Source organism: Arachis hypogaea, chromosome 14, assembly GCF_003086295.3.
Source record: "Arachis hypogaea cultivar Tifrunner chromosome 14, arahy.Tifrunner.gnm2.J5K5, whole genome shotgun sequence".
Taxonomy (NCBI): domain Eukaryota; kingdom Viridiplantae; phylum Streptophyta; class Magnoliopsida; order Fabales; family Fabaceae; genus Arachis; species Arachis hypogaea.
Window position 1 is genome coordinate 140,292,629 of NC_092049.1, and position 25,265 is coordinate 140,317,893.

Consider the following 25,265-nt stretch of genomic DNA (forward strand, 5'->3'; position numbering starts at 1 on the left):
AATATTTAGTTGCATTTAATTTTGTCCCTAACGTTTTCGATTTATGTTAAAATTACCTCTAGATGTCAACTTATATAAAATGTTAGGAATAAATTGGAAATTTTTAGGAATAGTTTTGATACAAATTGAACGTTAAGAATAAAATTGAATAAATAAAAAATATTAGGGAGAACGAAAATTGAATGAAATTAAACATTAGAAATATTTAAAAAAATATAAATATTAGGATAAAAAATATACTTTATCCTAATTTTTATAATTATATTTTATTATTATAAAATAAAATTTAAAATTTTTGGTCATTGTCTATAATCTGCTATAAGACTTTTTATTTTAAATTTTAAAAATATCTTTTTACTAGAAGAGGTTGATAAATTATTTTGAAATTCAAATTCTAATGAGAATGATTTTTTTTGAAATATTTCTTTGTTGCTAAATTAAAAAAGAAATTTATAAAGTTAAATTAATTTATTAATAAATATCAATATTAAAGAAATATAATTTATAATTTCACAAAAAAATTAAAAGTATAATATGAATATAAAATACTCAGCAAACTAATCATAGAAAAATAAAATTTTATTATACAATAATCATTAACCAAAAAATAAAAATATTACACAATAGTATAATTATAAAACAAATGCAGTATAATTTAATAAAATAAAAATTACAAAAAGATAAGAATAAATTTTTAATTAAATCAAAATAAATTAAAAAATTAATAGAGAAAATAGAAAAATCGAAAACTGGAAAAAAGTAAAAATATATATATATATATATATTTTTATATATATAGCAGCTAGAAAGTTGGATTCGGAAATTATTAGAATTAGGGTGGCTTATTTTGACTTTTTATTCTTTTATTATTATTTATTTAATTTTTTATTAAATAGTTAAAATCAAATTTTATATATTTATAAAATAAAATTTAATTAAATATTTTTTAATAATATTATAATTGTGAAAAATGTGGTCAAAATTATTTATATAATAAGATAACTAAAATTTAATACTATATATTACTTGAGAATTTTATAAAACTCAATAAGACTAGGACACTTGCCCCACATGCCACTAAGTAAATCCATCTTTATAAAGTATAAACATAATGGTGCTATCAATACGCATCATGCTGATGCTACTATAATATCTAATCTTTCTTGGCACTATAAAAAATGCATGATGCATGATGTCGCAGTTATATTTCCATGCATGCAAATCAAAACGGAAAATGAGGTAGACAACGTAGTACGTGGCTACTAAATAAGAAACTAAAGTATTAATTTAATAAAAATTATTAATTTATTCGAATAAAACATTGTGAATGACCAATTCAACTAACTAATTACGTACCAAACAATTTGAGTTGATGAGTGGCTAACATTAACATAACGTTACTTGGGACGACTTGACCATGAAATTAAAGTAACTTGGTGATACGATCCACCACAGATTGATCTATAGAGTGTATGCTGGTTTATCAAAATTTTGATCAGTTTACATAGTCTAAATGAATAGGACGCATGTGGCTACTAATATGCAAGATAACATTGCAAGGCATATATATTTGAATACATACCCTTCAATATTGTGATACTATAAATACTGAAGTGTAGTCTCATCTTCACTACTCACCAATAAAATATTTTCTAATTAATAATCATATCATATCATAAGATGAGGCCAATTTTTTTTGCAATAATATTCTTGCTTTTGGTTTACGTAGTGTTCCCTCCCTCTTCAACATTCGCATATTCAGTAGTAGAGAAGCGTAAGAACTCTCATCTTATCTCCTTCCTAATCATTTATAGAGTGTTATTATTTATTAGAGATATGAGCATTTAATTTTAGAAGAAAGAATCTTAATAAAAGTTTAAATTTAAAAAATTAAAAGAAAAGATTTATGTAAAATTCACGTTTCAAATTTAAAATAAGCGCAGCTCCTATATATTTATAAAAAAAAAAGAATATATTAAAACTATAATTATTTAAGTAGAGAGACAATAGATGTATATAAACAGTTATAATTAATAGATACTATGTACATTAGGCCAAAATTATCTCTATATGCTTGGTCTTTGAATTTTATTATTTAAACATAATTTTAAATTTATCTTTCATAATTTTGGTTCGAATAAATTAGTTTCCGATTATTTAGAATAATAGATAAATTCATTTCCAATATTGTTTAAAAAGTAACAAATTAGCCTTCTCACCAATGAGTAATAGTTCAAATGACATAGTCTCTTCGATTCATACTCAATTAAGAGGTTGCGGGTTCGAGTCTCCTATCTTTGGTAAAAAAAAAAAAAACAAATTAGTCTTATCTTTTTATAAAAAATAATATGATTGAGAAATTAAATTATTTAAAATTTTAATAGATATTTAATTTATCTAATGTTTAAAAAAAAATAAAAATTCAATTTATTAATAGTTAAAAACTTAAGAATGCATTTGGTTTGTATTTTTATTTTCTGTTTTTATTTTTAATGATTTTTTATTTTTTTAATTTTGCGAAGAAAAATGTGAAAATAGAAAGTAAAACAAAAAACACAAAAAATAAAAACACAAACCAAAATACCCTAATATATCCGAAACAAAAATTATTAAAAATTAATTATGAACCTTATTAAAAAAATATTAGAGAGTCAACATTCATGTTTAGTTAAAAGAAGAAAAAGTTAATTAATATAAAAAAAAAGTGTCAGCTAATTTTAAATTTGTGTTATTTATATATATAGGAGGTGATGAGAGAGGAGTATACAGAAGAACATATAGATATGGAAGAAGAGGAGAAGCATTACATCCACCTCCTCCTCCTCTTCTTGATTTTCCTGTTGGTCCATCAGGAAGTGATCCATATAAAGGAGTATATCATCCAAAAAGACCATATGATCCACGTGGAAGAAATCCTCCTCCTAATCCTATTGCCAATACTCCGTATAGAAGATGCATTAATAATCCATACACGCGTGGTCCTTATTGCTCACCACCTAATAATTAAGTATTTAAGCCTTAATTAATTAGTTAATACTTGAGGTCGTCTTAGGAGAAATAATAATATAATTCATATTAACTAGTGTTTTGTTTTGTATGTTTTTGTTTTATTGACCACTACGTAGAATAATTAACCGACCTCATCATGTATTGATTTCAATTTCTATTACATACGTTTTTATGTGTACTCTTTTGAGTTTGCAATAGTGCTTCAGAAATAAAAACCATATATTGGGCTTCAGTTATCAGAGGTTGGCTTTTTCTTTTTTGTTTGATTAATTAATTAATCTAAAATATTAGCTCAAGGTCATTAAGATTTGTTCCAAAATTTCATTTTTATATTGGTGAACCAAGAGCACTACTTTCAGCTGCTACTTAGATTTCCTTTTCTCTTTGGAGCATATATAAAATAACTAGAGTAGTAGAAAAATAATTCTTCTATATATGACCCATCATGAATCACTAAAATTAGAAGATAGTTTACTCAATTTTGTTATTTTGTTTTACAAAAGAAAAAGCAAAAATCAATTACATGCTGACCATCAAAATAAATATAGTTTCTTGGTTTGAATGTTTGAGTGTTACAACTATTTATGTTTATGTGTGAATAACCCTTTCTTGGACTACTACCTATGTGTAAACAAAAATCTTTTCGCCCGGTACTTGAGCTTTAATTTGTGAGTGATTTGTATGAAGTTTCGTCGTGTCATATGGAAATATATATTACCAATGAGTATACTCCCATAAAAAGCATAAAACGTTTTTTTGCAAAAATATATATGTGACGTATTAATGAATTGGTTATTTTTGAATTTTTTAACAAATTAGAATAAAATCAATTTTTTTATAACAATAACAATAAATCCAAATTTTTTAAAAAAATTTAATTGTATTTTTAAATTTTTAAAGATTTAAATGTCCGTAAAACAAAAAGTTAGGGATATATTTATTTTTTTATCAAAAAATTTAAAGATATTTGATTTAGATCGTATAATTCGATCGAATCAAATCGGGTCTAATAATTATAATGCAGACAATTGAATTTATTATTGTTGCTATAATAAACCGATTTTATTCTGGTTTATTAAAAAATAAATTATTAACCGATTTAATAAAAAGTTCAATAATAACATGACATGTGTGAACGTCTTTTTTTTTAAAAAAAAAAGATATTTTTAGTGTTTTTATTAAAGTGATCTCTATTACAAATATAACTAATTTTTCTTATGCCATTATACAGTGAGAAGCTAGTTACTTGTTGATCGAAAAGGTGCATACGGTTCGATTTGGCTCGAAGATTCGTTCCAAACTTAAAGTATTTTTATATATTTTGGTCTGATCTTGAAGTAGTTCGCAACTAATTCGAGAAAAAAAAAATCATCTGAAAAAACAATTCAACCAAAATCGAACAAAATCAAAATATATAAAACAAAAAATTAATGCAAATAAAACAAATTAAAAAAATATCTTCAAGAATATGTTAGATCAACTATGCTATTAATTGAAGAAATCTGATTTTAATAATAGATAATATATAAATCTTAATGAATATTTGATAATAATTTTCTATTCTCTCTATCACTCCCTTCTAACTAACGAATTTACATCAATAAATATCTAAAATATCATATTAATTAACCTATTATAATACACTGATCATATATCAAATCTTTCCATTAATTTATGTTTTTTCTATAAGTCCTCTTATTAATTAGAATATTAATTAAAATTACTATTAAAAAAAATTTCTATAATTCTACAAGCATAATTGAAATCCCTTCCCCCACTTCATAGTTCATACACGGTTATTGGCAATATAAATACACAGCAACTTGGGATATAATGATATATAGCCACGCAAAAAAAGAAAAAAGAAAATATAAGTGACAAGGTATACCCACCATAATCACAACATGAAGGCCATTTTTATTGCATTCTTACTTCTGGCTTCCATGGCCTTCTTGCTCTCTTCAGCTACCCTAGCAACTCGAGAGATTCAACCAATCAAAGGTAAATTAGTTAGTATGAGAATTAATTTGAATTGGTCTAATAATTAGCACACTAATCTATTTATTCAGATCTAGCGTTCTAACACCATATCATGATACCACTCATCACAAAAATTTCAGTTGATAGGAAAAGGTAACATTAATGATTATATCTCTAATACTCCATAAACCTCCATTGTATACATTGTACAAGTATTCCATTGGCTCCTCATACTTTCCCATAAATAAGTGTCAATAATTCGAATTCTGACAAGGTGAATGTATGAGTATTATATGCAGGTGATGAGAAAGGATACATAAAAGCAAGTGATCCATATAGATTTAGAAGAAGAATTAGAGGAGGAGGACGACGACCTCCACCTCCTCCTAGTGCTGTTGGAAGTGATTTATATAGAAGAAGAAGATGAGGAGGAGGAGGAGGAGGAGGAGGAGTTCCACCTCCACCTCCACCTCCACGTTCTAGTGCTGTTAATTAATAATTAAATTAATCAAAGGTTGCATAACCTCCTTCTTCTACTTTATTATGTGTTACTACAGCTAGTAGTAATAAAAATGTATCATCACATGTTAGTTTTCACTTTGTAATGGTGTTTGTCAAATAAATTAAAGCATATATATGAGCTTTCATTTTCAGGGGAATAAAACTACTGCTTTTTTATGTTTAATTAATCTACGGTAATATTAACTCAAGGTTACCTAAGATTTATTCTAAAATTTTATTTTTAAATTGATGGTGAACTAAGAGCACTATTACTTTTTGTAGATTTATGCACCAATAATTTAATTCTGCGGTGATCAAGGGTATTATTATTATTATTATTATGAGTCTAACTACTAAAAAAGCAATCATTTTTCAATAAACTTAAAAAATAAAAGAGACAGCTTTAATTTTCAGGGGAATAAAATGACAAAATATATAATATGAATTATTTAGTCATATTTTTAAACTAAAAAACGAAAATAAATAAATGAGTGACTTGATGTTACCTTCATCCCTTTTCATGTCAAAATGAGTATATTCTTTAATATACTTCATAACTCTTTAAATTAACTAATAAAAAAAATTAGAGTACCATTTTTTTTTTATTTTTAATGTTTTATCTTAAATTTAATCATGAACTTTGATTAAATATTTTAAAACAACAAAATATAAAAATATACAATTAAGCAAATAATTTCTTCTTAAATTTTTAAAATGATATATTAATTCTAACATATTGTGTTAATGAGATCTCTAGTTATCAAAATAATAAAAAATATTTATTTTTCAAAGAAAAATGGCCAATAAAAATTGCGGCATAGCTAATATTGAATAAACCGTTTGACATTTTAAAAATAAAGGATAAATTTAGCTAATATATTAATTTAATTTTATTAAAAGTTAATTTATTCGAATATAAATTGTCAATGACCAATTCAACTTACCATACAATTTAGGGTTGATGAGTGGCCAACATAAGTACATAACATGTATTGTTTGTGACGACTTGACCAATGACCATGTAAGTAAGGTGGTAGGTACAATTCTTTGTTATAAATTTAAATTTAAATTCAATTTCAGTTTTAGTGTTTGAAATAAAAATAATTAAATTAGTTTAGATAAAATTTAATTTAATTTTATTATTTCTCAAAATCAATTACAAATAAAATATATTAAATTTAAAATGTTCTAAAATATTTTTTAATTTAATTATTTTTTTAATTTTTTCGCTAAATTTTTCTCAATACTTTTCACCTTTTATTAACACATACACTCTTTTTTTTTCACCACCTTTGTTCCCTTTTTTCTTTCTCTTTTTTCATCACCTTTATTCCTTTTTCTCTTTTATTTTTCAACTTATTTAATATATATATATATATAATACATACTTTTTTCTAGAAGATCTATTATATAAATAAAAAAATATTCACACATATAAATTTTACGTGTTTAATTAGTTGCTATAATTTATTATTAATAATTAATTTTTTTAACATATTATGTCATTAGACCACTCAACAAATTGGTTCTTAATCCTATTAAAATACTAAAATTCAATTTAATTTTATAATTTTATTAATTTATTCAAAATACTAAAATTCAATTCAATTCTAACTGAAATTTAATTTCATACTATTAAAAATTTTTAGATTGCCTAAATTATCTTCATTAATTAAAAAAAAAAAAAAGTTTGGTAGGTACGAGCCGCTATAGATCGATCTTTAAATTGTATGTGGGGCTATCAAAATTCTCACTAGTGTTGTTAGTCAAAAAGAGAATAGGACGCATGTCTCCCACTAATAATAACCCTTCAATCTTGTAATACTATAAATACATGATATCGCTATGCATAACTAAGGAAAATTGAAGTGTAGTCTCTCTCATCTTCACTCACAAAAAATAAGTATTTTCTAATAATCAAATCATATCATAATAAGATGAAGCCAATTTTCTTTGCAATAATATTCTCGCTTTTGTTTTCCGTAACGTTCCTTCCCTCGTCAACACTTGCAGCTCCAGTAGTAGCGAAGCGTAAGAATTCTCATCTTATTTCATTCCTAGTCATTCATATAGTAACATGCCCCTAGCTAAATTGAGAGATAATTAACTAAATTAGTTAAAATTTTAACAGATAACAAATTAGTTTATCTAATATTATCATAAAAAATAAAAATCAATTTATTAAATTTGTTTTTATCAAAACCTATGCCCAAACAAAACATGTTAAAAATCAAATTAGAATATCAAGATTATTATTATTATTATTATTATTATTATTATTATTATTATTATATACAGGAGGTGATGAATACAGAGAAGCAGCAGCTTATATTGGAAAAAATTCAATTGAAAGACCAGCACATCCAGTCATCCAGCTCCTCCTAGTCCTCTTCATATTACTCCTAATCGTCCACGTAAAAAAAGAAAACCTCCTCCTAAACCTGTTGACAGATAGAGGATGCAATGATTACACGCGTATTTGCTCTGATCCCCACCTAATAAAGCCTTAATTAATTTATTAATTAATTAAAGGTCGCATAATAAACTCCTTCCATTTTCTATATATAGAACAGTATGTAACACTTACTTTATGTGTTAGTTTTCAGTTTGTGGTGCTTTGTGTTAGTTTTCAGTTTTTCCATTTTGATGAGTTTTACGTATTTAAATGATTATTTATTATGTTAATGTAAAAAATAATTATTTTTATTAATTTAGTGTTATATATAATTAGATGCGGTGTAAAATATAATTTTATATAGATAATACATCAAAATCAATTTTATATATATGTTTTGAGCTTTTATTTTTAAGGAAAATAAAAGTTTTGTTTTTTTTTTTAATGCTTAATTAATCTACAATAATAAATTAATATTTGTTCCAAAATTTTATTTTTAAATTGGTAAACTAAGAGCACTACTTTATGTAAATTTGTGCAAAGCTAGAAATCTGCAGCAAAATTAAAGAGAACCAATTATTCTTATTATTCACGGTTGAAGTTATCAAAATGTTAACTTGAATGCTTGTGAAAATCATATAATTAATTAATTTAATTGATTGATATTGATTGAGCAATGAGCATGACATGATTTGTCTATTAAAAGATTTTTTTTTATAGAAGAAAATTGGTTAATTGACGTCGATGTTAAAGTTCACTGGTTTATGAGATTTCTTTGCAAGTCTTCGGCTTTGTAACTTTGTTATTTTAGTCAATGGAAAAATATCTACCAGACAATATATATATAGGAGTAATATATATCATACCCCAATGATATGACTAACAATTTATTAAATTGAACTTTAAATTTAATTTAATTTTATATAATATATTTATGAAAAATGTTATTGGTTAATATTTTCTATCAATATTAACTAACACTTTAAATATTTTATTTTTATTATTTAAAATATTAATTTAACAAAAAATAATAAATTTTATTAACCATATAATATTTTTATATATTTAAAGTTTGCTTGTTAAAAACTTAAATCTCTTCTATGACATTTAAATTTTACTCATAGAATTCAAAAAAAAAAAATGAACTTTATCTTATTTTATCTTTACTTTTATATAAATTAAACAAAAATTTCATAAACACCAAATAATTTCTCTAAACTTAAATTAAATTTTAAGTTTATACTTTTATCTTATAAATACTTTAAATACTTGTATTTAATAATTTATCAAGTATAATAAATAATACACATTAATTTTTTCATCTCCTCTCCACTCCCCCCTTCTCTTCTCCACTCCCCCCCCCCTCTCTGTGTATATATATCAATTAATAACTTTTTTTACTATATAATATCAATCATTAAAAAAAATATTTTATTATTTTTCTCAATACATATGTTCTTTAGTTTTGGAAAACTATTTTAAAACGAAAAGAGTATATCAATCACTATCGTTATATTCCCTTTAATGTATTTTCTTTCCTTCCTACTCCCATTTTTTAAATTTATGGCGTCTCCAATAAATTATAAGTTTTGTCTCAATTTGTGTACTGTTTAAATTTAAAGGAGAATAATTTGTCTAAACGAGTTTTCATCCATATAATCAAGTCAACTTGAAAATCACTGCACCATAATTAAACAAAATAATCCTTTAAACTAACACCACCGGTTGTTGATTATTTTATCAGCTCAATTACAAATTGAAACATTTTTATATTTAAATTTAATTAAGTTGGTCTAAACTTAATAAAAAATTATTTTTATCACACCAACGTGTAGCACAGGCGCGTTTCAATAACGCAACTTTTTCGTCTTCATCTTCTCCTTCTATTTTTCCGTTTCTCCTCCTTCTTCTCCTCTTCTTTCTTTTAAATTCGTGCACGCGCGTTCTTTTTCCTCCTTCGTTATTGTAATCACCAACAACAACCAATATTTTGTTAACAAAAACCAACATTTTGAATTGAATTTGAATTTATATAATGGATAATGTTTGGTTCATTTGATATTATACAGTGATTTCATTTTGATAATATTTTCGGTTCATTTTAGACGCAAGTGTTTTTGAATTCGAGTTTATATAATGAATAAATATTCGGTTCATTTAGTATTATACTGTGGTTTCGCTTTAATAATATTTTCGGTTTATTCTAGATACAGATGTTTCTGAATTTATATAAAAAATAACATAACTATCCAATAAAAATAAAGAAAAGAACAATGTTTATAAAACAATAATTAATTTTATATTATGATGACGGCAAAGTAAGATTACTTACTTATTCTCTCATTTTATACTGCAATTAAAACCATGTATCACTTGAAGAATAAGAAGCAAGCAGTTCGGAGACAAAATCTTGATTATTGATATTAATTATAGTTATAGTTATTATTAGTGTATAACTTCTTGTGCAGAAACTAATATTATTGACAAGTCATTTAATTTAGTAGCAGTTTTCTATATATTTATTCCCAATTTTTATTTCAAGCAAGCTTGAAATTTGTGAAATTTAGAGTATGGTTGGGTGAGATTCATATATGGTATTCGGTTCATCTGGTATTATACCATGGTTTTGTTTTAATAATATTTTCGATTTATTTGCAGTTCAGATGTGTTGTCGATGAATAATTTGTCCCAATAGTTGGAATGATTTTCAAGACAAATTGAATGGAATTGAATGAAATCTAATACAATTGAATAAAGTGATAATAAATAATTTTATTCTTTTTTGCTAAAAAAGACTCAATCATTAACAAAAACACATCGAATTCATTTTTAAATCCAAATGAATCTCATCAATTAAACTAAGAAATAAAAAATTTGGTCAATACTTATCAACAGCATCAAGTGAATCTTAATTAACACACAAATGATCGAAATAAATTAAGAAATGAACCGAAATTATTTAATGATGGTAGCAAAAAAAATCAAAACTAATAAAGATGCTCGCAAAATGTTGGTATTATTGGTGATGAAGATAACAAAAAAGAAAAAGTAGAAGATGCAACATTGAAGAAAAAAAGAATCTGCGTGTGCGAATTTGGAAGAAGAAGAAGAAGAAAGAGGAAGAGAAGAAGAAGGATGAGAAGAAGAAGAAGGGAAGAAGAAGAACTTGCGCGAATTTGGAAGAATAAGAAGAAAAAAGACGAAGAGAAGGAGGAGGAGAAGGAGAAGGAGCGCGTGATTTAAAAAGTTGTTATAACAACTTAGATAGACTTAGATAAACATTTTGTTTGAATGTAAAGCTTTATTCTTATTTTATTATTCCTTCAGGTAGTACTCAGTCAAGAAGATACTACTATACAAGATTCTAAAAATCGGACCGATAATCAAACTGTTCTAATTATTGATTCATTAATTTATTGATTCAATCGATTCAACTGTAATTCAATTGAAATAATTGTTTTATAATAAAATAATAAATAAAATATAAATAAACACACTAAAAACAAATTAAAGTCTAATATAAACTTTAAATTATGATCCCAATTTAAAATATTACATCAACTAAAATCTTAAATTTTGTCAAAGTATAAATTTAAAGTTAAATAATTTTTGATCTCATTAATTAATAATAATATAATACTCATTATATTATTAAGACAGCCACTATTTATGCATAATTTTAACAAAATTATTAGCACAAAAAGATTGATTATAATGGACAAGTAATAATTTTACAATTTTAATATGACCTGAAATGATCTTGGTGATGAACATAAACAAAATCTGTTTAAAGAACAAAAAAAACAGAAAAATTTGAAATACTAGAATATTATGTAATTGCTATTTAGAAAATGAACATATTAAATTATTAACAATGCTGTTGAGTTTGCACAAATAGAGATTATGTGCATATATATTTAAGACTCTGCCCAAGACTCTTTTTTAACAAAATTAATCTCAAGTGATATGTTAGATATATATTTTCTATAACTAATCATAACATAACTTAATTTTATTAAATGATTTCATTATCTTTTGTACTCTTTACAAAAATAATAAATTAATCAATTTAATTAATACAACTTTAAATACAGTAAATAATCTGTCTCATACACTTCTCAAAAGTGATCCTAAATTATTTGCAATAATAATGAACGATATTTCATAAACAACTCAATTGTCAAAATTAAAAACATGAATAACATTATTTAAAATCTACAGAAATACACCAATTTCAAAAAATGTATAATTGGCAAAATTGATCAAATCATGGCAAAACTAAGTTCTTAAAAAAATTTTTGGTATATCACAATCAAAACGGAGCCGGAGCTGTTTTGTCCTTTTTGGTATATCACAATCTGTTAACCAAAAAAAAAAAAAGAAAACCCTTCAATCTTCTAAGACTATAAATACATGATAATAAATAATATATATCGCCATGCATAAGGAAAAGTGAAGTGTAAGTCTCTTCACTTAGAAATAAGTATTTCATAATAATCATATCATATCATAAGATGAAGCCAATTTTCTTTGCAATATTCTTGATTTTGGTTTCCGTAATGTTCTTTCCCTCATCAACACTTGCAGCTCCAGTAGCAAAGCGTAAGAACTCTTATCTCATTCTAATCATTTATAGAATGTTATTAGGGATATAATTATTTAATTTTAGAAAAAGGATTTTTAGTATATATATATATATATATATATATAGTAATTTTAACTATGGACCTAACCAAATTTGCGATCGATTCACGGTTCGACCTAGGGGTGCACAGACCCGGTCCGGCCCGAAGGTCCGGCCCGGTCCCGAACACTTTTGGGGCTAATTTGGTGTGATTTCATCGGGTTTAGGGCGGGTAAGGGTCTCAAAAATAGACCCGGTCATTATTTCGGGTTGGGTCCGGGCCATAGCTCGGGTCACCCGAAGTCGGCCCGGTGACCCGGTCATCATACACAATTAATATTTTGTGTTATTAGTGATGGATCATGACTATTCTTATGTGGAATTTAAGTATTATAAATCTTAATATTTTGTGTTATTAGTCATTATAAAACTATAAGTTAATGTTTTATGTTTAGAATGCATAAGACTTTAGACTAATGCATAATATTGTGTTATTTGTATTGATTTAAATATTTGGTATTATTAGACAATATTAGTATTGATTGTGGTTATACTTTAGTATTGATTGTGGTTATGCTTTAATTTTGAAGAATGGTTGGTTCTTGTTATATTTTTCTAAGTGAATTTTACCATGTTAAATAATGGTTGGAGTCTTGGAAATTTGAATATTTTTACATGCTAGCTTACAAGAAGGTATCAACATAATGTAATGTTAACGGCCCGGTTTTCACCCGATTTTTACCCGGTATAATTGTGGCCCGAAAGTGTATTGGTTTCATCGGGTCTAGGACTGGGTTCGGGTCTAATAAATAGACCCGGTGTATATTTCGGGTCGGGTCTGGGTCACATCAAATCCGGCTTCACCCGGCCATGTGCACCCCTAGTTCGACCAACTGATTCAAATTGGTTTTCAAAATCATGCTTAAAAATTTCATGTCGATTAGTTCCAAAATGATGCTTAAAGATAGTCTCGCTAATGTTTTTTTTTTTTTTTTTTGGTCACACAAATACACTCACCCATCCACTCACACTCACACACTAAATTAGCCACTACTAGAACACCTGGTTTGGCTTCTCTAAAATGCTTAGTAAAGCAAAAACATGAAGGGTAAACTATTATTGGAATCATTTAGTAAGTCTCTTACACACAAGAAAAATTATTGATGCAAGAAAAAGTGCTCAACAGTCAACACTTATTTAAGCGCATCATCCTCTAAACAATACCAGGCTCAAGGCTTGTTCAAACTTTGAATCTGAACACACATATCAACAATCTATACTCCGATCTTGAGGCCAACCAAACTCTTCCAAGAATGCCAACACAACCCCGTTAGACCAACCAAATCCAGTCTGCATTTGCAACACAGTTACCAACCAATACATAGTCAGATTCACATGGAACAGATCATGAAAAAGTGTTTGTGAAAAGCAACTTCAATTTGTGATTTTATAAGCCAGCTATATTAATTAGGACATACCTGGGGTGCATATTCACCCCCGCCTCCATATTCTCCACACTTCTCCACGTCAAGCTTTTCATGCATTACCCCCGTTTTCTTGTAACTAACATAATTGCTTCTAATCCATTTGATAGCAATTTCCTCAGCCAACAACCTTGCTTCTTTTGACCCTGATTTTACCAGGCCTTCTGCTAGCATGTGTTGAAGTGGAGCCCAACCATTTGGAAAGTCCCTATTACGTTTCAAATGAGTCACTAAAAACACTTAGCTGATAGACACTATTGTATTATTGGATGGTAAATGCATGTCAATTTGATGTACAAGAATATATCTCAAATCCAAATTGTTTATTACTTACCACTGTTGTCCTGAATCAGTCAAAGAAGTTGCAATTCCGGCAGCACGAATCAGGCCAGAAGTTTTGAGAGCATGAACAACGTTACCCACAAGCGAACCATCTAATGAAATATAAAATATACCAAATTTTCAACTTACAAGACAGGAAATTCTACCGAAATAAATTGAACAAAAAATGTAAAGCTTTGAAATATGGTATCCTGATTGTGCCTCTGAGAGTTCCAGTATCATACACTCTCATGCACTACTTCCTCCCCCAAAATACTCCCCTAATACATAACACGCTTTTGGAGGGATAACTATAAGAAGTTACAGATGGGTTTACTGTAAGGCTTACTCTTGTATTAGTTAATCCTAAGTTACTAACTGTCCGCGTGCATGTTTGATTCTAAAAAGTTCAAGCTTGCTAGTTCAAAATTAACAAGGGATTGATACCACAATGATTAGGATAACCAATCATGCAATTATATTTACTTGTTATTTGATGAAGATATCATATCAAGAATACCTGAGTAAAATGGCTCCATCCACAAAGGAACAAAATTGGAAGCAAATACATTTTTATTCTGATGCTTATCTTCCCAAACATGAGCCACCTAAGAGTGTCGAAGAGATTAGCAATGCAGCAGCAGAAGGCTATGATATCCCTCTTTATGGCGGATTTCTACAAGGAGCAATAGGAAATACCTCACATGTGCCACTGTTGAGCCAGTAATCGAGCCATTGCTTCTTGCTTGGACTCCAGAAAACAGAATTTATTGCCTTCTTTCTAGCATCAGAAAGTTCCATGAAGTGTTTCACAGTGGTTTCGTCTCCAATAGCTTTTGCAAAGAAGGCAATATTAATTTCCATCTGGATCAATATTCATCAGAATTAAATGAGGTTTCGAACTCTGATTTCAGGTTTTTCTAGTCAATTGGTCTAAGACATACCCCAAGCAGATATGCATTCAAATCAACAGGTATTACAGATGTTGTAGCTAGTGTACTGTAGTCAGGTGGAACTCTGTATTAACACAACATGGTTTCATCAAAAACATAAATACGTCGGTAAGAACTTAAAGTTGTGTTTTTCCCCTTTTTTGCAAAAAATCTTAATTTTATGTAATATAGTACCTCATCCATCTTGTGCTGAAATCCCATCCTGATTCAGCAGCCGAGGCAATATCACGGTAAAAATGCTGCTTTTCTGAAATATTTAAGAACTTGGAAGCAGATTTCTTGTCCTGTGCCATGGAATTTGTTACCCAAAATTACAAGTTTGAATGAAATACCACTGCATCAATACCACAGTAGTTAACAAAGCACACACACCATTGTGGACGACTCTGGCCTGGGTTTGTTCCACATTGCCTGATAGCGATTCAAGTTATGGGAGTGTCCTTGAGCATCCACAATGGTCACTCTATGTATATCTTAAAGATAAAATATAAGGTAAAGCCATTACACTTGGGTAAGACTAAGAGGCAAACACATAAAAGTATTCTACAAGCATAGTCGATAAATATAAGGTGAAATTTTGTGGTTTAATACCTGAATTCCAAAAGGCATGCTCCTTAAGCAGTGCAGGTAAACATCTTTTAACTAACTCAATGTCACCAGTGATGCGGTATATCTCATAAATCATAGAGCTTAAAAGAGGAGGCTGACTGTAAAATCATATTCAAGGTTATAGTTTCTATTCTCGTTTGTAAGAGCAAGAATTATAATAACAAATTCTTTTATTACATACGGTGTAGTGATGAGAATGACATTATATGCAGGAAAAAATATCATAACAGAACTCATAGTACACTATCCTTTTGCAACTTATTAGTGAAGTTAATGCAAGATCGCAAAAAATGATAGCATATAATATAATTCAGTGAACCGAAGCTTTGGGAGTCAATAACATAAAGTTGCCTTATTTAACTTAACATCCATAATTTCATGCACGTAATATATCCAAACATTTTTATTCAGCAAAAGCAAAAGGCAGAGTCCAAGTTTAGACTTAGACCAGTCAACAAAAATGATGACAAATTTAGAAAGTCCAATCATATGGGTGCTTCTTTTAGGAAGCTATTTGTTTAAAAGAAATTAATGTGTCTTTACCTATCCTTTTTCCTAGATCTAGATTTTTGTAGGAATGGAAAATGTGGTTACCTCCTGTTAGTGTAGTACTGTCTAGCCCCATTGAGCACAAATCCATATTTTTCTATTAAAGAAACAAGATTCATCACAATAGCAGTAGCAGTCTTATGCATTTTACTCACCAGCAAGCCCCTGCACCACTCAAAAATGAATGCATCATTATTCCTTATAATGCTCTGAAAAGAGAAAGAGAAAGAGAAAGAGAAATAGTAGAAGAACGAACCGAATGACCCAATAGGAGTCCCAATAATAGACCTCGCGAAAGCGTGAACCAGGAATAACAACAGGGTTCGGCAGGGGAAGCAGAGTGTGCAGCTGCGGGTTCTTTTCGACTTCATGGGATACCTTGCGACTCAAGTTTCTCCAAAGCGAATGAACCTTCAAAGCCCACGCCCTCACCTCCGGGTGCTTCACCTTCGTCAAGAACCCTTCTGGCTCTGCAACGAAATCATGTGGCTGCCAGCACACCAGATCATCCCCTGCGCCCTTAAAGTACCTATTGATGAAGCCTTTCAGCACCTCCGCAGAAACGGTCCCGTTGGAACTCAGTCTTGGAAGGTTCTGGAATGCTTGGTGTGTCTCGGAGAGGGTGAACTTGAGGGGCAAGTCAACGTAGGTTTTGGGATCGAAGTTGGAGTCCCCGAAGGTTTGGAGCGCCGTTTCTTGGAGCTGTTCGAGGAAGGAAACAAGAGGAGTGGATGGCGTGACAACGGAACAAGAGGAAGAAGAAGAAGAAGAAGCCATGTGGGACGAAGCTACAGCAAAGGAGAGTGAGAGTGAGAACGTGCACAGTAGTAGGGTGAGGGCGTGCAGCGCCATCTTGTTGGAGTCAACGCGAGATTGTTGACTCGTGAAACATGGTGAATGGTGATTATGTCAATATATATTGATATGTTGGTGGAGAGAGAGAGAGAGAGAGAGAGAGGAAAACAAACCTAGGAAGTAGTGAGAGTGATGCGAAGAAAGGTGACCGGCAGCTACGACAAAAAATGGTAGCTTTTAAACTTTTGCGTCATTCGTAAGCAAACAAGTGTCAGCGTTCTTAGGACGACGGCATAAATGGTATGGAAGCCGAAGATGACAAGGACAGGAAGAAGATGGCAAGGACGGAAAGGAGAGGCTGATAACGATGGGGACTTGCAGCTAGATGGGGGGAATGGAAGATGGAACTTTGGCTGAGAGTGGAACAGAATGGATGGCTTAGTGATTTCAAGTTTTCTTGTCACTATTTTTTTTGAATCCAAAACGACGTTATTTTGGTTCTAGCTTCAAAACCGATCGGGGTCCCGATTCAATTGACTCACTAGTTCTCGATTGATATTCCAATTCTCAAATTGATTTTTAAACTTGATGGTTTTTTACTATGGACCTAACCAAATTTGCGATCGGCTCACGGTTTGATCAACCGATTCAAATTGGTTTTCAGAACCATGCTTATATTTTTTTTTGGTGACTTCAGAACCATGCTTATATATTTCATGTCAATTAGTTCCAAAATGATTTTTAAAGATCAAGGTTTAGAAAACCAAACCGATCATCGAACTGCTCTGATTATTAATTAATTGGTTCAACTGAAAAAACCATGTTATAGTAATAAATAAAATATAAATAAACACATTAAAACATAACTATAATCTAATATAAACTTTAAAATATCATTCAAATTAAAAGTACTATATCAACCACAATATCTCATTAAAAATAACAATTATACAAATTAACAATCACAAGATCAAAAATAGCACCACAACAACAATAATTTATCAAATTAACAAATTCAAGAACATGAACTCAAATTAGAATAATTATTCAAATTAATAATTGGCAAAAATACAGCCACCTAGCAATCACAGGATCAAAGAACAACACCTCAGAAACAATTTATCAAATTACTAGACAAGATCAAGAACATGAACTAAGATAGAATAATTGTTCAAATTAACAATTAGATAAAAATACAACAACCTAACAATCACAGAGCACTTCAACAACAATTTATCAAATTACTAAATTAACAAGATCAATAACATGAATTTAGATCAGAATAATTATTCAAATCAACAATTGGACAAACATACAACAACCTAACAAGAGATTAGAAGCCAAATTGTTCTCAGTAGGTGCATTATTATCCCTAGATGCTTTTTGATTGATACTCTCATTCATACTTAAAAATTACCAGCAACCCAATAACAATTAACAATATTACAGCAACCCAATAATCTCAAGGATAACAGTTCGTACACAACCAAAAAAATTAACAGATCAGAACCATGTAAGAATCAAAGAAAATCAGTAAACCAATAAATCAATCCACAACAATCTAATGAGTAATGACAACATCATTGACAGAATATCAGAAAAAATGAAAATTCAGTAAACCACAATAATGACAATAAGTCAACAACAATTGATTTAATGTCGTATAATAGAAAATAAAAGAGAATAAATGCCTTTGAATCCAAGCAATCGAGAAAACATATAAGACCATGTGAATCAGGCCAGTTTTTGTATTTTGGACCAAAACAACACTGTTTTCAACTTTTCATTCCTTCAAAAAAAAAAAAAAGAGAACCCAGCCAAAACGGTAACCCAGCAGGCAGCAGCATCTCTGAGGTTCGAGCTCCTTCGTCACTGCCACACTTGCTCCGTTCAGCCACCGCCGTGTCACCGCTGCCATCGCAGCTGTCGAAGCCGCCTTCCCCACCACGGTCGTCTCCGCCACTGCTCGAAGGCACCATTCCCACTACAACTCGTCTCACTTCCTTCCTCCGTCCCGCAGCTGCTGTTCTGCCGCACCGGCTCTATTCCACCGTGCTCCAACCCTTCTCTACTCCAGTTCCACAACTCCTTGGCAGTAATTCGGCAACGCTCCACCTCTTCTCGAGTTCTGCTTCCCAGTAACCCTCTAGTCCCTCACCTCTCTGATTTTTCATTTTTCTTCTAATCTTCTTCAATTGTTATTGACTTATTGTCATTATTGTGGATTGGTATTATCGAGTTCTGCTGCCCAGTAACCCTCCAGTCCCTCACCTCTGATTTTTCAATTGTTGTTTACTTATTATCATTATTGTGGTTTGGTATTATCATTGATTGGTTTAGGATTGTTGATGATGTTCTTGAATCTTGATTCTGATTTGTGGTTTACTGATTTTTCATTTTTTCTAATATTCTGTCAGTGATGTTGTCATTACTCATTACTGATTGTTGTGGATTGGTTTTATGATTGGTTTACTGATTTTCTTTGATTCTTATATGGTTCTGAAATTTTTTTTTGTGTGTACTTACTGTTATCAATTTTAAAGGACCTGCATTAAAAAAAATGAAAAAAGTAAGCAAACCATATATGAAGCACCTATTGAAAAATCTGAGTATACCATTGCAACATCAACATATATAAATTGCAACATGCCAACATCTGCGATTAGAACCAAAGTGGATAACGATTTAAAATGAACATGAACAAATTCACAAAAGAAATAATCCCACATAAGAAGATAACAGTATAATTAGTAGTCAAAATAATAAAAACTCTACCAAAGAACTATCTTTGTTGACCAGTTGAACTATGTTATATACAATTCTGCAAATAAGCAGAGACATTTTTCCTGAGATAAAAAAATCTTTAAATAAAGTAAATTAATTATAAAGATAAACATATCAAAAATCTTTTAAATTTTCTTTTCATAAAAAATTTATATTCTTATATCCAAAATCAACACAATAAAAGGGGTGATGTAAAAGGAATGAGTGGAATAGCACATCATTGCAGAAAACGCACCTTCAAAACCACTTGAGAAACTCATTAAACAGTTTCATAGTGACAAATTACTCCATTTAATTGACATGGAGAATGAAGTCATGATACTCATGAACTAACCTGGACTTCCCTTGTACGGAATCATTAGCATAATTCCCAGTAGAACAAAAATTGAAGGAAAATTTTAAATTGACAGAATTACAGCACAAATTCACAAATTATTTTCACAAATTCACTAATTATTTCACAAAGTACACATATATAAACAAAATTACAGCAGAAATTCACAAATTATTTCACAAATTCACCAAGATTCAAACATCCAGGGAAGTACAGATTCAAATTCACAATGTGAGAGAGGGGGGGGGGAAGGGGGGGGACTTACTGCGGACAGAGAAAGACAGAGGAGGAAGACAGCAACAGAGGACGCAGCTACGGCGAGAGGCTCGGGAGCAGCGACGGCAAGATGCTTGGGACACAGCGAAGGGCTCGGGAGAGGAAGAAGACTTCTCAGTTCTCTGGGTATGGACTGGAGTTCTCTGGGTATCAACCTGACTCAGAAATCACTAACAAAGTAGCAGCAGCACAACAAATTAAAATCATTAACAATTTTGCAAAAACAGAACAATAATCAACCTGACTCGGGAAAATTAAGAAGCAAAAAGAAAAGCAAGAAGAGACTGAATCGGAAATAGAACCAAACGGAATCAGAAATACAACCAAACTAATTCCAAAAATTTTCATGTGGTGCACCAATTCCACAAAGTTCAGAATAAACAAAAAGTTCAGAATCAACCCTAAACCAGAATTACCCTCAATCAAAACAGAACAAAAAAGTTCAGAATTAAAAAACAAAATCAGAATCAACAATCTCAACCATAGAATCAAGAACAAGCCAACGAAGTGTTCATTACAAATTACAATCAATATGAAGACTAAACCAGAATTAAAAAAAAATAGAATCAGAACAAAAAAAACAAACCTGAGGCTTAGGCTCCATTACAGAGGACGACCGAGGTGCAGGATGGTGAGACGACGGCGGCGACGAACCAAAAACCAGAAATGGAAGGACAACACTGCTTCAATGACGGAGAAAAAGAGACTGGACAGACGACATGGCTTCAACGACGAACGGGCGACGGGCGACGAACGGCGGTGGCTTCGACTGCATCTAGTGCGTGCTGCTGCGGTTCGTCGAGGACGACGGCGGCTGTTAGTTCGTGGAGGAGACGGCGGCTGCTGGAGAGGTGGTGTGTGGAGCCGTCGACGATGAGGGAGAGAGCGAAGCGCTACGAGCCTACGAGGAAGGGAGAGGAAGAGGAAAGGGCCGCGATGGTGCTGTCCGGCGGCGTCGATGGCGGAAAAGAAGGGGTTCGGCGCTGCTGGGAGGGAGGGTTGCTAGGTTAGGGCTTTAGGTTATCTGATTTGGGTCACTTGGTCTAATGGTTTTGTTAGGGGTTATAGGTGAACCAGTTTGGTTCGGTTTGATTAGAAATTTTAATATCAGAACCAAATATTGAACTAAAAAGTTTTTGATTTATTTGGTTTTCGATTTTTTCGGTTCGATTTTTAATCTCCTATACTTCTTTTATGAATTTTAATAGGGAGTCAATAAAATATTTATACAATGTATACAATTGAAATTTAAAAATGTCCAATTCAGTATTAAAATAAACCCGTCTTTACTATTTCATTAGACGCCTACCCTAAACAAAACTCGCCTTGAACCAGATTATTATCTGCCCGACCGAGTAAGAGCAAGTCGGATATCCGTGAGTTCAAATACTTTTGCCAATTCTATCTCAATGTACTTTTTAATTTCTTTGAAATAGCTTTGTTGTAATAGGAAGACTGCTTGTAAAATAAAACCATATATTTCATTTCAATAATTGTGGTAGAAAGTTAACGCTAGCTAATCCAGTCCCCATTTACATTTCAGTTATTCTTTCTTTTGTATATGAAATTACTAAAAATAATAGGAATGTTTATGGATCAAATTCGATCCGCACATCCACAGTATTTATCGAAATTCGATTTTAAAATTATGGATATATATTCGATTTGCAAGATTATCGGATCTGATCCGATTCGCACACTAATAGAATTGGATTGTAGATTTTGTGTAGATATCTGTATATTCGTGTATCTACAAAAATAAAAAAATAAATAAGTAAATACTCTTTTTATGTTTTATTTCAACTAATAATTATTATATATGTTGTATTATTTTAATTTATTATTTAAAAAAAATATGTTTAATATTATTTTAAAAATAAACATATTTAAAATAATAAAAAAATAAATTCTATTGATATTTTTTAATAAAAATAAGTTTTTAAAAATATTTTTATGATTTGTAAATATATCTAATATCCAATATATGATTTGATTGACAAATGTGTGGATCAGATCAGATTCAATATATATAGTTTTTAACTTTAAATTTGATCCAATAATTTTAGTGCAAATCGAATTGAAATTTTGACTATATCTAATCTCATCTGATCTGCCTTCATCCTTTAAAATAGCATATATTTCATTGTCAATATGCTTTTTAATATAAATATTAGTCGCTGTACTTTGTCAAGTCTACTCTACATACATACAAGTCTACGCTTTGATAGTCCTTCTAGATTTTATTACCATCAAATTTGACCAGTTTGTCGTAAAATATGTTGTACCATACCTTCAAATTCCACAAGGTATAAGTATAAAATAATATAAGATTAAAAAAATCTTTCATTGAGTTTCTATTTATAGTGTCGTTTTGTATTACCTGTCGCACCCTAACATAATAAAATTCTGTGAGTAGTGTGACTTAGTTACTATAAGTGTGTTCTGATCTGATTTGAAGATCTAGTTTGAATATTTTAAAGATTAATTTGATGTGATTTTATCGGATTTAGAATTAAATAAGAGTCTTAAAAATAGACTTGATCATTATTTTGAATTGGATCTGAGTCAAGGTGAACTTGATTTTATTCGATCCATGTGCACCATAAGAGAACTAAAAAAGATATATATGTTTTAAATTAATTTTAATATTATGTTATATTAATTATAAGTTTATTGTTTTATTTTTAACCACACTTATTAAATTAGAAAATAGATAAAAAATATCAAATTAAAATTTATGAACAAATTCAAGTTCAAATATGAATATCAACTTTTCGGTAACAAATTTTTTCTTTATAAATTATTATTAAAATTTTAAAGACCCAAATTTGGATCCGTTATAGTCACCAAAAAAAATTTGGATCCGTTATAATTGTGGTCTAAAAATATTTAGATTTCATTGAGTTTAAAACTGAGTTAGAGTCTAAAAAATAGACCTAATGTATATTTAAGACCAAATTTAAATCAAAATAAACTCGATTTTACTCGACTTATCAACATCCATAATTAGTATTATGAAAATTAAATCACCCAGATCTGGTGGAAATTAAATTAAATCGTGGAATGATGCTAAGTTTATATAAAAATGACTCGTCATTTCGTTTCATATATGGTGGTTCATGAAAATAAGAAATCATCACTGTTGTACAGTATAAAAGTATGGAGAAGAATCACAACCATTCAATCGTCACTAGGAAAAGAAACTTCAATTATTGAGTGGAAAAAATGTTTGAATAGTATATAAGAATGACGCTATTTAAGATGAGAAGACACCACATCCAACTCAAAATCTTAAGGTGTCAAGTTAATGGATCTCTCATCTTATAAATTCCTCACTCTTCCTTGTTTTTTTTTATGTGGGACTAACTTCAACACTCCTCACATTTGCAACACTAACAGCTGTAACACTGACATATAGGTGATGAAAGAATATAAAGTGCATTCATCTTGGACTCTCTATCAGATTCCTTGCAAATTCTTTCAGCCATTGTGCCTATCCAGGAATGGTGATATTATTGGAAGAGCTAATGATTTTTCCGAAATGGAGTTCTACATGTATAATCTCAGAGAAGAGAGACTCCAAGGTTTTAAAAATCCTTATTTTTCGGTCAACTTCTTTGAATCCCAACCTGTGTATACAGAGTCTCTTGCCACTCCCCTGGTGACATTAAGGATAAGGATAAGGATAATAACAATAATAAAAGAAGGAAAACCGTATGTAACTATTCTCCTATGCTTTGCACCAAGCCATTCATGTTGGTTTTCTTGCATTGTAATTAATGAAAAAGTAATGAGTAATATGCATTATGCATCAAGTTCCAATCAAATGTCACCTTTGTCTATGGATGGTGAAGTCGAATTTATCCATGCCTAGGGAATCATTAATCACGGTCTTACTTCCTATAGTCCGGTCTTGTGGTCAGATTCAAAGTTTAGATCTTTTTCATGTCTAAAGTTTTGACTTTTATCTGTTAAGCTTTTTTTTTTTTGTTTATAGTATTTTGCAGTCCATCAAGTTCACCGTGAATGTTTTGAACAACTTGATGTTGCTAAAGGTTAGCATCATGAAGGATTCAAACAAAGGAAGAGAATTAGGAGCCAAATACAAGTGAACAGCTTGACACACCGGGAAGAACATTTGGAAAGTGCAAATGAAAGTTTGGTCTCTTTTTGGTTAAATCTAATATATCTTTTGAATCAAATTTAATAGTAATATTTTTTAGTTGGTTATGCAAAACTTAGATGTTTTATTTTGCAGATTACATGATGTACTTTTTTTTTTTATCATGTCAAAACCTTATGAACATAATCTTAGAAGTTTTAATTGTAGATTATTTTGGGAATAATAAGTTTCTTCTGCAGACTTCAAATGCAAGGTGTGAAATCCAGTGAATTTGTCAAATGAGTCTTGTAAAATTTCTGTTTCTGTGTTATCCAGCATCGTGTGCTTATTTTATTAATGATGGTTTCAGTGGCTAAGAGAAGGGGGGTTGAATCTTAGCCCCCTTTTTTGTTTGATAACACTTGCTGAGCTTTGAGGAGACTTTTCTGTTTTTATCTCGTCCCTATCCATGAGACTTTTTACTTTTGTCTCGTCACTTGGGACGAGCTATTTTGGTTTTAGCTCATGTGCAGTAGAAAACAGAAATAG

The 25,265-nt window shown here is 29.9% G+C and overlaps 1 protein-coding gene and 2 long non-coding RNA genes across 8 annotated transcripts; 2 read left to right on the forward strand and 1 right to left on the reverse strand.

Moving 5' to 3' along the window:
* The first annotated feature begins 1,610 nt into the window (after positions 1–1,610).
* On the forward strand, positions 1,611–5,674 carry LOC140178384 (uncharacterized). Of its 3 annotated transcripts, XR_011871533.1 has the most exons (4): positions 1,611–1,774; positions 2,745–5,010; positions 5,079–5,142; positions 5,289–5,674. It is a non-coding gene; the product is annotated as an uncharacterized lncRNA (long non-coding RNA). The 3 variants fall into 3 exon arrangements; XR_011871532.1 differs by having other exon boundaries at positions 2,745–5,142; XR_011871531.1 differs by lacking the exon at positions 5,079–5,142.
* A 1,692-nt stretch (positions 5,675–7,366) lies between these two features.
* On the forward strand, positions 7,367–8,293 carry LOC140178910 (uncharacterized). Its single transcript, XR_011871902.1, has 2 exons — positions 7,367–7,521; positions 7,789–8,293. It is a non-coding gene; the product is annotated as an uncharacterized lncRNA (long non-coding RNA).
* A 5,305-nt stretch (positions 8,294–13,598) lies between these two features.
* Positions 13,599–21,708, reverse strand: LOC112744717 (probable trehalase). Of its 4 annotated transcripts, XM_025794418.3 has the most exons (14): positions 21,201–21,708; positions 20,604–20,784; positions 17,394–17,435; positions 16,682–17,213; positions 16,471–16,590; positions 15,859–15,974; positions 15,640–15,740; positions 15,442–15,551; positions 15,259–15,331; positions 15,014–15,178; positions 14,835–14,922; positions 14,328–14,427; positions 13,988–14,201; positions 13,599–13,859 (listed from the first exon to the last, which is right to left on the reverse strand). In XM_025794418.3, exons 4-14 carry the CDS (start codon positions 17,200–17,202, stop codon positions 13,776–13,778), a joined length of 1,692 nt encoding a protein of 563 aa, XP_025650203.1. In that variant the 5' UTR covers positions 17,203–17,213; positions 17,394–17,435; positions 20,604–20,784; positions 21,201–21,708; the 3' UTR covers positions 13,599–13,775. The 4 variants fall into 4 exon arrangements, with proteins under 4 accessions (XP_025650203.1, XP_025650204.1, XP_072071366.1 ...); XM_025794419.3 differs by lacking the exon at positions 17,394–17,435 and having other exon boundaries at positions 21,201–21,704; XM_072215265.1 differs by lacking the exons at positions 20,604–20,784; positions 21,201–21,708 and having other exon boundaries at positions 17,394–17,540.
* Between the last annotated feature and the right edge of the window lie 3,557 nt (positions 21,709–25,265).